General features: G+C 38.1%; 1 protein-coding gene across 5 annotated transcripts in view; it reads right to left on the bottom strand.

Annotated features, from left to right (window-relative positions):
* The window catches only part of Wdr62 (WD repeat domain 62), a 255,818-nt gene that overhangs the window by 84,596 nt on the left and 155,107 nt on the right, over positions 1-16,115 (bottom strand). For all 5 annotated transcript variants that reach the window (XM_083120947.1, XM_083120945.1, XM_083120946.1 and 2 more), the window contains one exon: positions 7,899-7,990. In XM_083120947.1, the coding sequence (XP_082977073.1) occupies positions 7,899-7,990 (92 nt within the window). The remainder of the gene's footprint in view (positions 1-7,898; positions 7,991-16,115) is intronic.

Genomic DNA, 16,115 nt, shown 5'->3' on the forward strand with positions numbered 1-16,115 from the left:
ATGCAATACGAGACATCTTGATTATAAATGACAGCCACTACGCTATCGAGGAGGACATTCAGCTCCTCTCGTAAACTACTTCTCTTGAAGTCACTTTAAAAAAAAAAGTTAAAAATTGATCCGTTTCAGAAGTGCAATAAGTGTTGTCTAGGTATATATATAATAGTTTGTGACAATTATCTACACAACAACGAATGCAAGTCATACGAAGATTCTCCTGCCGTGCTCTAGGAGGAATTAGAAACAGATATAAATTCTCTCAATTAGAAAATGAACTCAAATCTTCGAAATATGAAAAAGTAATAGTTGAGCCACCGGCCCTAATGACGTCGCATTACAGATAATCCATGTGGAAAGCAGGTAAAACCGGTTTAGAGAATTTACCATTGATTGATTGATCGAATTGGTTTATTTTACGTAGTTATTCTGCTACTTTTGGCTGCGAACATACGATGGGCGGTGATATGATGAAACTGACGAAGGGACATTCGGAAAGAAAACCCCGGTCGGGATTCGAACCCGGGACCCCTAGCGTCGTAGCGCGCTGAGATAACCACTCTGCCACAGATATCGGCCGAATTTACTATTGATTGCAATAGTTTTGTTGTCCCCTCCCTTCTCCAGCTCAGAATAGGAACATATCAATTTGGACAGCCTCGGTTCCCTGGGCACGTCAAGGGTCTTGGAAAATATACATACAGGGTGTCGGAAAAATCCTGAATCAATTAATGGTAAGGCTATTATCCCGGGGGTGGAACCGTTTACTAAGAGGAAACGGACTCGAGAAGGGCATGAAACGTGGCAGTGGACATGTGAACATCATATTGTAAAATGACAGTTGGCGAAGCGTAGATTCCATTGGCTCCATACTTTTCGAACATATTCGAACACAATATTTGCACGATGGGCCACAAACATGCTGGGTGAGGCTCCGAATGCCCTTGAAGTAAAGCACGATTATCCTGGTGTTCTAAGTGGAGCTCCAATATAAAGATTCAAATCTATCTCCTGCGCGACTTAGCACGAAGGACAAATCAGGCACACATCGGGACAAGAACCATCAGCAGAGCATATCGCCATCAGGAAGAGAAAGTGGCCCTTCTCAGAACTCCACTCCACCAAATGCCAAGACTTCATCCACCTCTTCCACCGAAAGGTAAAAAAGCATCCTCTGGACGATCACACCCAAAGTGTTATTTGCACTTCCAACTCGGCGCACGAACAATCACCTGCAAATTAAGGCGCGCGGGTTATGCATTGCCGTAAACTGTTGCAACATCTGGTCTTGTAAAACCTTGGATGTTTCCATCCTTCGTGCTGGGGCGGATCTCTGATCTTGCGTTGCCTACGAGGAGGCCCTGCAAAAGGAGCTCTGGAACGAGTTCAATGCTCGAAAACAATTCTTGCGGGGGGTTTAATAACGCACCTGGATCCTTGCAATGGTAACACCTCTTATCTTCAAGTTATTTCCAACCTACACTGGATGGATATATCGATGAAGTCTGTTAAGGACGTGGCGAGTTCTCTGAAGGTTTGCAACCTTTCTCATCAAGTCACTTCAAACCCTCATGACAGAAGCGACATCAGGTCTCGAAAGCATGGAAATAGCTCCAGAACAGCATAGAAGGAACCACGAGGTGCGAAGGGGTGCTTGCGTACCCCTTATATTAATCTAAATAGTAGTAATAAGAATAGTATCCACTCTTAGCACGTTGTCTCATTTTCGGTGGTGATAGCTGTCTCTACAGTGTAATTCTGTCCCAGTTACCTTCTGTACAACATTTCTCTCAACAGGATTTCTAGGATCGGCTGGACCTTTGACCGACGCCAGAGAAGCAAGCACTTCTCGAAATTTTCTTTCCTGCCGAAATTACATCTTTTAGAATTCCTTCTAGAGCATCCACGTGAATCTTCGTGTGGTTTGCTTTCGCTGTTTAGATATTCGCAATAGTTTCGTGCATAGGCGTAACTTGGCGGGGGCAAGGGGGACGCTTGCTAGCCCCCCCCCAAAAAAATCAGGCTACTAAATTTAAAAGTTAACGATACTCTTGTTAACATCTTGGGATCTGAGTAGCAAAGTATTGAAGTGTATTTTTTATGATTGTGCAAATGTAAGTTATTCAGAAAAATAGTTCGGGACGCTATTTTTATGGGATGAAAAACTTATTAATTCTGCCCCTTTGATTACGCCCTCAAAGTCAAGTCCCAAGTTTGATTCTGCCGAACTTCAAAGTCAAGTCCCAAGTTTGATTCTGCCCCACTTCAAAGTCAAGTCCCAAGTTTGATTCTGCCCCACTTCAAAGTCAAGTCCCAAGTTTGATTCTGCCCCACTTCAAAGTCAAGTCCCAAGTTTGATTCTGCCCCACTTCAAAGTCAAGTCTCTAGTTTGATTCTGCCACACTTCAAAGTCAAGTCTCTAGTTTGATTCTGCCCCACTTCAAAGTCAAGTCTCTAGTTTGATTCTGCCCCACTTCAAAGTCAAGTCTCTAGTTTGTTTCTGCCCCACTTCAAAGTCAAGTCTCTAGTTTGTTTCTGCCCCACTTCAAAGTCAAGTCTCTAGTTTGATTCTGCCCCATTTCAAAGTCGTCTCTAGTTTGATTCTGCCCCACTTCAAAGTCAAGTCTCTAGTTTGATTCTGCCCCCCCCAAAGTTAAGGTTGAATTCTGTCCCTTCCCCACAAAGTTAAGCCCCAAGTACGATTTTGCCCCCCCCCCCTGGTTTCGTGGCTATGAAAGCCTATTAATTAAAACACACAAAACTGCCAACTCTATTGGCGTGCCATCTTTACTACTTTTAATATTAACATTGGCTCCATTTTTAAATAAAACTTCATTTTCCATTAGATAGATATAACCTTTTTAATCTCGTAAATGTTACAATTTCTGTGTTTGACATTTTAGTTGGTAGAATAAATTTTAGCGGTTCTAACTAGAAATAAGCTATTCATTTATGTTATAATAGTACTAAAAATATGCATATCATTCTCAACATAATGATTGTTACTGTTACATGTGAGACCGCCTGACTGATACAACAGTTCAAAAATCGAGTTGCAAACGAGCCGAGTCCTTCCAATCGAGACAGCCTACTATAACACTCGAAAAACCACGATTCCATCCTGTACAAACGTGTTGTAAAGACAAACACATTAAATTTTCGCCAGCCGGTTTGCCCATCCAACCTGAACAGAACTCTGGGAGTCCTGATGAATACGATGGTAAACACTGGGAGCTTCGTTTAAACCTGCAGGGGCGTAACATGTTGACGAGCTTCAAGTGACAATAGATTTCCGTTACACGACTGGTCACCTATTCACCGCTTTTAGAGCTCGTCGGGAGAGGTATAGCTTGAATAGAAATTAGCGGAGAGTATTTATAAAGGTTTTAAAAGAGAGAGAAGAATGGAAATACACGTGCCATAATCGTCATTCCATTTGTACAGTTATTTACATTACCTGGCATACAAGACAACAAACAAGTGCCCAATAACAATGCTCTACCAGAGATAGCATTGTAAAAATTGACAATGATGGTTAATAACAAGAAACATTCTTCAAACCGGAGAACTATAAGTACTTGTAGTACATCTTTTATCGCACCCAAAGGAAAAGTAAAACATGTCTAAGCTAAGTAAAATATACATGATAGAAAATATGGATATTGAAACAATGAATTGTAAGAAGATAATACTGAAGGGAGGAGGATATAAAACTTCAGGTTACCGTGTACAAATAAGAGTATATCTGCACACACACAGCTTCAAAAAATTACAATATATTGATTTTATGAATAAACATTTTAAACCTAAAAAAACACGTATAAAACAAAGAAATGCACTATTAAACTATATAAAACAGGAAAATGATACACTCAAAACAAGGAACATATATATATCTACGTTATCCACGATTTGTGCACCATAGAGAAAAATTTACACACACATATTCTGAGTCAAAAGGGTTAATAATAGTGGATATACTGCATTATTAAAAGGAAAAAAAGGTGGCCTATTAAGACACAGAGATAGTACTTGATCATGATCTTGCCACCTCGGGTTCATCAAGTCCTGGCCTGGACACGTGTGAGCATTCCCTTCATCAAGCATGTGTTGTCATTACGGCTAGGATTTTCATGACTTTTTGGTAAGCGTGATGTGTTCCTTCAACACACAGAAATTCATATTGTGAAGAAACTAATTAAATTAAGGTGCTTTTTAAGGGCATATTTTGGTATATTTTACCATTTCCGCGAGATAGAGCATATTTTGATGGATTTTTGCTCATATTCAGCATATTTTCGCTTTTTCAAGAAATATAGTCATTTTGGAAGTGGATTCATTCTTACTCCCATGTTCACTCGAGGGATTTTTTTTGACTGCAGCAAAATCTTCATTTTGATTTGAAAATTTACAGAAAGTATTAATTGTGCATTGCACTTATCGTTATCAGTTTAGGCGTAGGGATGTGACGACCTCATCGCCCAGTGACTTTGTTCACTGCAGTTAGTCAACCAACAGAGTGAAATGGTCAACATTTTGCTCTGTTGGGATTTACAGAACTGTCCTGTCATGGCTCTATGAGCGTCCCACAATCGGCAGAAGTGGGGTATGGTTGATGGACTACAATGTGATCCCCCCAGCTAGATCCGAGGGATCCGCTGACCAACGACAGGTGCGGCCCTCCATTCATACTGGGGGTTAGGCGTAGAGCTGACAACTCTGCACTGTAAAAAGACATGTCAAGAATCAGCAATATGAGGCCCTGGATGTTCCCAAGGTAAAATATTCCGGAGGTAAAATAGTCCCCCATTCGGATCTCCGGGCGGGGACTACTTTGGGAGGTCCCTGGAGTAAGGATAATATCTACATTAGGAATAAGGATATTAAATTACACCTGGAATGTTCTGAGCCTTTACCGTCCTGGGGCATTTCAGTGTACAGTTAATGAGATAGTTAAGTATAAATTAGATGTAGTAGCTGTCCAGGAAGTTAGGTGGCCAGGAGAAGGGAATTGTAAAACTAAAAATTGTACTTTTTTCTATGGTGGTACTGAAAATCATAATTTTGGAACAGGCTTCTTCATAAATAATAGAACTATATCGGCTCTTAAAACAATAGAATTTATTAATGATAGGATATCATATGCAGTTTTACAGGGTAGGTGGTGTAAAATTATTTTAATAACCATACATGCACCAACGGAAGATAAAGATGATAATACTAAAGATGATTTTTATGTAGAGTTAGAACAGGTCTTTGATAAATTTTCTCAGTATGATACGAAAATTCTGTTAGGTGACTGCAATGCACAGATTGGCAAAGAAGAGACATTTAAACCCACGATTGGTAAAGAAAATCTTCATGAATTAAGTCATGATAATAGTATAAGATTGATCACTTATGCAACCTCAAAGAATTTAATTGTGAAAAGTACCACTTTTAAACATAAAGATATCCATAAATATACTGGTCTTCTCCAGATGGTAAAACTCATAATCAGATAGATCATATTCTCATTGATAAGAGAAGGCATACTAGTATAATTGACGTTCGTACACATAGAGGTGCTGACTGTGCCAGTGACCATTATTTAGTAATTGCTAAATTAAGAGAAAGACTCTCAGTGATAAATAATAAGCAACAAAATCTAAAAGTTCTAAAATTTGATACAGGAAAGTTTACTGATGAAAGAATTAAGAAAGATTACCAAATTAAATTGTCGAATAGATTTGATGTTTTGCAGGATTTAAATGAGATTAAAATGTAAATGAAACAGACGTAAATAAGAATTGGGAGCACATACGTAATGCAATAGAATCAGCAGCTAAAGAAAGTATAGGATACCATAAACCAAGAAAAGGTAAGGCATGGTTTGATAATGAATGTCATAATCTAATAGAAATAAGAAATCAGGCTAGACGTAGGTGGTTAAATAACTCTCATGATACAAATCTAAGCAATTATAATAGAATAAAGCGAGAAGTTAACCGCACGTTTAGAAGTAAAAAAAAAAGATTACTTGAAAAGCAAAATTAACGAAATTGAAACAAACAGCAAAAACAAAAATATCGAGATTTATATAAAGGTGTAAATGAATTTAGAAAGGTGTGGCAACCCAAAGTAAACTTGACAAAAGATAAAGATGGTGATTTTCTAGCTGACCCAAGCGATATTCTAAATAGATGGAAGAACTACATTAATGACCTTTTAAATTTTAATGTAGGAAATAAATCAGAAGTAAATGAAGTACACACAGCACCTTTAGTTCCAGAACCAAACTTGACTGAAGTTAAAGATGCTATTAAAAGGCTAAAGAATAACAAAGCACCCGGCATTGATTTAATACCAACTGAGTTAATTAAATATGGTGGAAATTCATTAATATGTCAAATTCATAAATTAATTTGTTTAATATGGAATAAAGAAGAAATCCCTCAACAGTGGAAAGAATCCATAATTGTTCCTGTGTTTAAAAAAGGTGATAAAATGAACTGCAATAATTACCGTGGAATTTCTCTACTCTCAACAACATATAAAATATTATCTATTATCAATGTGGATTTAAACGTAACAGATCAACTACACATCAAGTTTTTCACATCAGACACATACGAGAAAAAAAGTGGGAATATAATCAAAATGTCCATCAGCTATTCATTGATTTCAAAAAAGCATATGGTTCGGTCAAAAGAGATAAATTATATAACATATTAGTCGAGTTTGGAGATGCATTATCTCCATTGCTCTTTAATTTTGCCTTAGAATATGCTGTTAGGAAGGTAAAAGAAACTAAAGAAGGACTAAAATTAAATGGTGTGACTCAGTTGTTAGCATATGCAGATGATGTAGACTTATTAGGGGATGATATAAATACAATTAAAAATAATGCTAAATATTTTTCAAAACTGCTAGAGAGATAGGTTTGGAAGTTACAAAGAGAAACCTAATAATATGCGTACAGGCCGAAACCAAGTGTTAGGTAATAATCAAAATCTAATTATTGATAACAACTCGTTTGAACCAGTTTCCAAATTCAAATACTTAGGAGTAATATTAACAAATGAAAATTATATTAAAGAGGAAATAAAAAGTACGCATAATTCATGAAATGCATGTTACTTCTCTCTTCATACACTTTTGTCTTCTCGTTTAATATCTAAGAAACTAAAAGTTAAAAAATACAAAACAGTAATTTTGCCTGTAGTATTATATGGGTGTGAAACTTGGTCCCTTACATTGAAAGAGGAACATAAATTGAGAGTATTTGAAAATAAGATCCTTAGGAAAATCTTTGGACCTAAAAGAGATTAGGAGACAGGTGAGTGGGGAAGGTTACATAATTTAGAACTACATAATTTGTATTCATGTCCAGATATTATTAGAATAATTAAATCAAGAAGACTTACGTGGGGAGGCCATGTGGCACGAATGGGAGAGGAAAGAGGAGTTTACGGGATTCTTGTTGGGAACCCTGATGGTAAGATACCTGTAGGAAGGCCAAGACGAAGATGGAGGGACAACGTTGAGATGAACCTAAAGGAAATCGGTAGGGATGGAAAAGAGTATATAGATCTTGCTCAAGATAGGGACAGATGGAAGGCTTATGTTGCTGCAGCCATGAACCTTCGGGTTTAAGAAGGTTAGAGAGTTAGTTAAAATGATACACGTATAATTCAAAGATGGAATGCATAATTTAAAGGGACACTGCAAAGGCGTTCAATAAATAAGTTAAAGGCTTTAGTGAATTAAGTTATAATTACTTCTAAATAGATCTGTGTTTGTGTTTTTACGTCAGGCATTGTGCTTCGTCTGGAAAACCTTTGGAAAACTGGGTTTATTTTCAGTTGGTGGTTTTAAACATGCACTAAAAAGTATTACAAAAGTAACTATTCTCCACTTACCCTGCAGGATAGGCCACCAGCCCAGTTTCTGGGTCACAAGCCAAGGCGGCATTGCTAGAGACAGTGAGACCTAGAACCCTTTCTAGTTTCACCTGCAAAGAAAAATTACACAGTTTAGTAAAAAGTACCAGTAAACAGCATAATATTCACAAAGATTTAATACACATAGACTCTAGCAAAGATACGTTAGCACCTGATAAAATGAACACACATATAAATATTTCAAACATAGCTAGAAGATTAGTAATTATAGTAATTAAACTTAAAATGGGCACCTGATGTAGAGCATCAAACAAAACAGACAAAAGGGAAAATTTTGAAGAAACTGTTCACATTGGTAACCTTCAAACACCCGAGCGAACAGATCTTCATGTACAAACAGTGCGAGTTCCTGTAAAAAGTCTTCCCCGCTCATTACGCCTAACTTAAATACATCAATGAAGTGAAAATCTATTTTATATAACATTAGGTATCAATTTTTTTTTTAGGAAAGCTGGGGCAAGGAGGGAGGGTGTAATAGCCCCCACCAGCCTTTCTCCTCCTCTCGGGAACTGATTTCCCATTGTTCGTAATTTAATGAACGTCGTAGATGTTATACACAACGTTTTTCACAGTGTGTGTGTGTATGGGGGAAGGGGGGTATTAACTGGACTCTGATCGTATAATCGCCGTCACGGGTTCCTAACCAAGTTTTCATAACGGTGTTCAATTTCCTCAATATGTGGACAGCTCCATACTCCTGTAATTTTCACGGAAGTCTTGTCTGGGTCAAGCTTGTTCGTTGATCACAGCTCAAGATACAAAAAGCATGCACCGCTCCTTGAAAGCCAATATGATATTACAAGGAACTTCGATTGGAAAAGAGAACATACAGAGAACGTACGTACAACAGAGCACCCAGCACTTCAGAGTTTAAATTTCGGGAATCTCTCGTGACTATATGTCGGGCAATACAAGCACGACTTTTGTCTGGGCTACGAAACGCCCGGAGTTTTCCGTGAGTCCCGTCTTGCTTGCTAGATGTGGTAATACCATACAGTTATTCAGATATGCAAGACACGAATACGTTTCGGCATTGTTTATCGGTCGCGATGTCACGATTAGATAAGTGATTGGTCACGGTCGCTCTGCACATGTGGCTAACAATAAGCAAATTAATTTCAACGCCCAGTTCTCAACCATAATGTGTGAACCTCGAACGTAGGAGTGATAGAGTTTGATTTAATGTAGGGAATGAATTCTAAACCACCATTGTTTAGAATTATTGAATGGAGACACACACTATAGAATGAACTCAATCCATTCTGGATAAAATAATTTACATTCGACAAGGTTCTTTTTCAAAGAAATCTGTATTTGAACGAAAATTAACATAATGACATTACACGTACCGCGAAGATTTTTGCAGAAGTTGACAGAATTTCCATTCCACATGAGGGCTTTTAGAGTTAGAATTATTTGCGAACTGCCCATCATGCACATTTTCCAGCTTAAAAAGACACCTTCCACTCTACTTTCATTTTAGTTGTATGAGCTCCTAAGTTAACTTAAATTGGGTTCCAAATCATGTTCCTCCACCGGGTATCAAACCCGAGAACCCTTGATTACAATGCGAAGAGGTTTTTACTACATCTGGGACGCCCTGCACGTACTTTGAGATAAACGACAAATGAAAGTTACACACACACTGCTAGTCTTCCTCTCTCACACACCCACACACGCATTCAGGAGGGGGGACGGGAGGAGGAGAACGCATGCAAATGAATCTACCTGTTAAATAAAATCAACCCCGCTAAGTTTGTGTGACCAGTTCGTCGGAATAGGTTCCTTACTCGTGACTGAATCGACTGGAAATGTCCATCCCGGAAAGACATGCACACTCAGTGTGGGAAAAGACACGACGAAGCGCATGGCTGGCTGGTTAAAACAAATGCAATTTCCGGGATTTCGAAATCGGGATCTTCGGCAACATAACTTTCAAATCCATTCGCTGCAGTGTCCGATGGATAATTCACATGAAAAATGGATCCCCTGAGGCACACAATTTGTATGGGTTGGATACGAGAGTTAACATACACCCAACGTATAACAGATAAAGTAATCCCAAGAATTTCAAGGGCTTGAATTAATCTCGTGCATTTCACAGGCTTTACGAACTGCCACAAATCGATACTTTCTATCCAGCAGTCTGTGTAAAGCACTTGACAGTCTCCGGATGGATTCGGGCTATATAGTTGTACACAACAATCCTCAAACCTTCTCTTTCCATTCACTTGCCGACACCTGCAAGAATATGGACATGAGTGCTCTTTGTGTAACTTCATAAATTTCATCTAATCATCCTCATTGCTGTGACTAGCCAAAAGTAGCACAAAAGCGACACAAAATAACTAAAACCTAAAAATGACTAACAATGTTTAAACAAATTGAAAATTTTGACAGATTGTAGATTCTAGTAGTATTTTCTTGAAAGAATTTTACTGTTTAATTCCACAAACTAGAGTTTCGCTTTGAAAAAACAATGTTCAAATTCACTTTATCATAACATACGTTAACAGGGACTGCACCTACAGTTAAAAGGTAAAATCTGAACAACTTAAATGCGACTATATCAAGAATCGCACTCAGGACCACACGATTACAAGGTAACATCGTTAACCACTTTGCTATTGAGAAGCCTACAGGTGTATGAGTACGCACTTAAATTCTGTTGTCAGGACCTTCAATATACTTTCATATCATATGTAAATAGGCATATGTTCCTTATCGTCAATCCTAATGCCCATTATTACCTTATCTTCAACATTAGTAATCGTTATCTACATTCACATGTCGGGATCTATTTATATTCAAGGAATTACCCGCCATTTTCCACCCGATTAGGTTATTGCATTGATCATTGCATTGTTTCTCTCCGGATTCCCTTCCTAAGTTACACTTTTCTTAGAATGTCCGTTTTTCCCATGCGTGATCAATTCAGGTTCATTCTTGGGTTTCCTCACTTCGGCATGTCAGGTTTAAGGGTATTTGTATGGAACAATATACCCAAACATCTTTACTTTTCTCATCTCTTTATGCACACACACGCAGAAGATTCTCTTTATTTTGTACCAGTATTGTGTGAAAAGCTGGATTTTGAGATTACACGACATGGATTTTAATATTCTGATACAGTGGCGTGCCCAAGAGGGGGTTGGGTGGGCCATAACCCCCCTTGGACTAGCCTCCCAAAAAAAAGAACGTCAAAGGCAAGAAAAGATGGTAAAATGAGGGCCGACTAAACGTATGCGTAAACCTCCCTCCCCCCTCTTACGAAAATCATGAGCAAGCTACTGTTCTGATGTAATTGTTGTATGTTTTAAAGCTAAGCTATTGATTAATTGATTCGCATAATCAAAGTTAAATATTTCCAAACTAATTTTAATCAATATTTAATCACACTCACAAACACACAATGCTCTTTTCATGCACACCGTATCCTTCTACCAGAATTGAGACATGCGCAGTCTATCCAAGACACACCTTATATCGGGAGCGTATAGTCTAGGCTAGTTAGGCTATCTGCGAAGCCTGAAGCCTAGAGAATAAAATACAGAAAAAAAAATGATCAGAAATTGTAAATCACCTCATTTCAGTGAGAGGATGGTGGTGATTCTGGAGTTGGCAACCTGATTCTTTACGAGTTGGCAACCTGATTTCTTACGAGTTGGCAACCTGATTTCTTAAGAGTTGCCAACCTGATTTCTTACGAGTTGCCAACCTGGCTGCCACTTGCATGGCAAAGTGACTCCTTGAAGAAAACGATTAAATGGGCGTGTCTAACAAATTACGCACGGAGTTTACGCGAACCTACTCTTCTCCCTTCCTCCAAAGCCTAGGACCACGTGACATACTGAGATAGCCAAGATCTTGGATTCAGCATACGCCACTGCCTTAGATTATATATTATAATAAAGTGCCACTGCTATGAAATCAATAAAGCACACCCTAACATTCCTGCAATTCAAATTCCTTTTTGGCAGACAAGGCATTCAGTGTTAAAAATCAAGAGGCAATACACGATGCAATTGTTTTTAAGGGAAGTTGTAGGAATTTCAGCGTGTTATCTGCCTAAGTTCCTAACAATTCACTATATTAAAATCAATTGACCACCTTGTATTTTTTATCTTACCAGATACCTTCGGATTCAGAACAATGGCAGAAATACTATAAGAATCAGCAAATATTCTCGGATATTGCCTTTACACCATTTCATTGTAGAAGTGTAAGGATCAAACAAATACTCCAAACTTAAGAATCACGACATAAGCCAAAAGTTAACAAGCAACCCGAAGTTCGCATTTTAACGAAGGCACTTCCCCGCTGACCACTTCATGATTCGGCTGTCCCACTTCCTGTCTCCTTTGTTGCCGAGAAGCTGTAGGAACTCTAGATCGATGGTATCTGAAAATGTAAACGGGATTGCAGCAGTCACGATATGCCTACGGCCATCATGCCGTGTGAAACAAGCCATTGAAGGCTACGGTTGAATACAACTAGCTGCACCGCTAAGGAGGAAATGTCAGGGCACCTTATGGTGAATAAAAGCTCCTTGTTGGAACTACACTAAAGGCTGCAACGATTGTAGTTTTAAAGACTAGTGTTATGTATCATGATATTTCAATAATATTGTATTCTCAGGCGTGGTGAATTGGCAATTACAGTATTCCTACATAGCAACCAGTTAGGAAGGGACAAAGTTCTTTATGTACATCGTTTGCATGGAACAACATGTATATCCTTAAGTTATTGTTTAAAGTCCACTTTATGCACAGAAGGCTAAACGGGACTGGACCTACAGTTTAAAGTGGGATCCGAATCACTATGTGCCTCCACAGGGTATCGAACCCGGGATCCCTTGATTACAAGGACATGACGTTGCCATTGGAGAGGCCCCGCATATCAATGTTAGAGGATGTATAATATATGCTTTATTATGAATTTTCTTCTTGATGTGTGTTTTTTCATTTAGGAGGCTACTGACAACAACCACTGACTCATAATGATAATATAAACTGAAGAAATGTCCACATTTTTTATGTATATCAAGCTATGTCCAATGCATTGCACAGTGCCCGTGTGCAAATAAGGGTTCCACATATTCTCGATCTCTGCCATACTGATCATTTTGAGCACCATGCTCCGGCAGCCTTTACACCACAGAAACTCTTATGTAGGGACACTGGGGGGAAATTTTTCCCACTCATGATCGATCACTCATCCTGCGAATCGAACCTAAGTCTCGGTTGTGGTAACCAGCGGTCCTAAATATACAGAGTAATTCAAAATTATAACCAGGATATTCGTGGCCTATATTCGTTCAAACGGAATATAATGAGTGAATGAGTAATCCGGAAAGTTATATGAATCACAGGACAGTGAAAAGTTTAAAATATAATACTGTGTAAACTGGTCTAGCAGCAGATATTCATGTTTATTTAAAAAAGAAAATGCAAGACTCCGCATTTCCAGAGTAATTGTTTATTAATAGTTTCAAAATTTTAATTTTGTTCATAACTGCATTAGTTAAGTATGTTACAAATGAATTTTAATCCACTTCAATTATAATAATTCACTCTCAGCTGTGAAAAGTTTTATTCATTGAAGAAAACCACTGTAAGGCGCAGAAACGAATAAATCGTCGGCATATAGGGTACAATACGAATTACATACATACAAACGTCAAATTCAATTCTTCAGGCATTTCAGTTCCTGAAGATTTGGCGGATATCCAGAGAATCTTTTCTAACAGAGATAAAAAAAAACAGGGCTGACGAGGCAAAATCGGAAATCAAGTATGACAGCGCCAAATAAGAACATAAGATGATGAACAACGGCTTGCGATTAGTTTCTTACACATAAGGCTGTTCTTCATCAAGAGTAAACATTACGTAAGGTGAAGGAAAATATGAAATGTTCTCTCCTCGGAATATTTTCTTTTTCCAATTTCCTAGAATTAAGCACCGTAGACGCCCAGAAAACATACATGGTGGAGTTTCAAGGCCATCTGTCCAAACTCGATGAGGAAAATTAAGTCATCTATAACTCTTCGACAGCTCTTTCTATGGTCACATTATTTTAAAGCAAAGTTACTATCCGTTAAAGTGCATAGGAATCTGCTGTCTTCAAATAAAGTCTCGATCACTACCAAGGACACGTGAGCTTATTCACTTACTTCTCACATGGCGTGTTTTGCATAAATCAGCACTGTAAAATGAACCGGAACCATGTAATTATTCACAATATTCGCCACGGTTACAAAATAATTGGCTGCTTGAATTTGAGTCGACCCCTACGCACTTCCAAAAATGGATACGAATACCCAGCTCTCATCCACGCTTTATGTATCTATGCAATAACAATAGTTTTTACAGACTAACAAGGTATGCACTTGAGCATTAACCAACATAATCATCCTCCCTTTGGGACAGTTTCCTGCCTTAACTTCTGACATAAGCATACGAAATGCGAAAAGTCGTGGCAGAGTTTTAACAGTCCTAAGTTTTATAATTTTTAGGAAGGGCCGGTAATATATGCATCATAAGCACATATCTGCCATGTTTGCTAATGGGCTTGTCCTCGTGTTATGTAACAGATGTAAACAGAACCAAAAACCAAAGTGTTCACACGCCCACAAGCCGTAAGAAAATCAACCAATCAAACGGGAGAGTAGAAAAAACATTTGAAGAACAGCTATTAAAGTTGTTTTTTTTTTTTAAAAAAAAAAATAATAATTGTATCGTAACCTGCGAATGCAGGTACCAGTTTTTTTAAATGCCTGAACATGAGTTCAATAATAATAATATAATTACAGTTGCTGATACTGGTCAAAGGGTCAAATTTGCAGACTTAACTAGCCAAATACGAACTAATTACTGCCCAATTTAATTACAATCTATTGAAAAATTAGCATTTTAAAAGTAAAACAATTTTATTTTCCCTTTAAAACATATTTTCTGGCATCAAACGCCCCCATAGCCAGTCAATGTTTTCATCTCTTGACTACTTTTTTGTACATTGGTAGTAATCACCAGAGTACGGAAAATGATGGAAAAAATGTTACACTGCGAGGTTACAAGCGTGGTTCAAATATATCCCGCAATAACAAAAACAAATAAAAACTGACAAATTACAGTCCAGGATGAAAAAACTGACTTCTACTGACATTACTGACCACTTTCTACCATTGTAATTATAAGCAATTTTAAGTTACTCATTATTTTTCAGTCAAACTTTCTCAATGAGAAAAAAGTGAAAAACATATGCTTTGTCTTCTACTCCTTAATATATGTGTGTTTCCTTCTGAACATAGCCGCGTTTTTCCATGTTATTTTTTCACTAAAAAAAAACAAAAAAACAATTCAAACGACAATCGTAGATCCCCTTTTCTCTTTTTTCGAGTGCTCATTCAGGGACGCAGACAATGTACTCCACAACGGCCACGTTGGAGAACTGGACGAGGCTTTGGTATTCAGACGGTGACCCTGTTTTGATGGCTTTCTCAACGGCGCGAAACAAGTTTGCTCATCCTTTTCCCTAACGACCGAACTGAGTGATCCAGTTCGCTCCATGCAGATGCACTTTCATCAACCGCCCTACCTCCAGGGTATGGAACTTCCAGGACATGCCTCAGCACTGAGGGACCGTCATCCATAAAATACAAGTCACTGCATGATCTGACACTTTCTATATGCATGTATGGAGAATAAAATACTCCCAAGCTCAGAGGTCAAGACAACTATTATGTCTCTTTCTTACGGGTGGGCCAATGAGTTTTGCAAGGTCATATGTATAACCCCTCCTTCCTGAGGAATTCCTCTGAATCAGTCACTTTCAACTGTCAATCATAATGGATAAAATATATAATTTTACCTGACCTCACATTCCAGATCCCCATGTTTGCTGATAAAAAAATGCTCAACCCCATCCAGATAATATATTTGATAATTATTAACATCATGTCCAGTTAGGGGTAAAGTGTCCTTAGTGACGTATTGAAAATCATGCTGAAATTCATACAACTTACACTCCATGATGAGAAACAACCTTGAATTGTGTATTGCCGTTTGATTTTTGCCATTAACTGGTTTGTCCACTATAAATTATAAGGATTTTTGACTATGTCTTAATGATTCCATAACAAAGGCAATTTGTGCGACTCCAATTTATAACGAATTT

This window comes from Lepisma saccharinum, chromosome 4, assembly GCF_977018435.1.
Source record: "Lepisma saccharinum chromosome 4, izLepSacc3.1, whole genome shotgun sequence".
Classification (NCBI taxonomy): Eukaryota; Metazoa; Arthropoda; class Insecta; order Zygentoma; family Lepismatidae; genus Lepisma; species Lepisma saccharinum.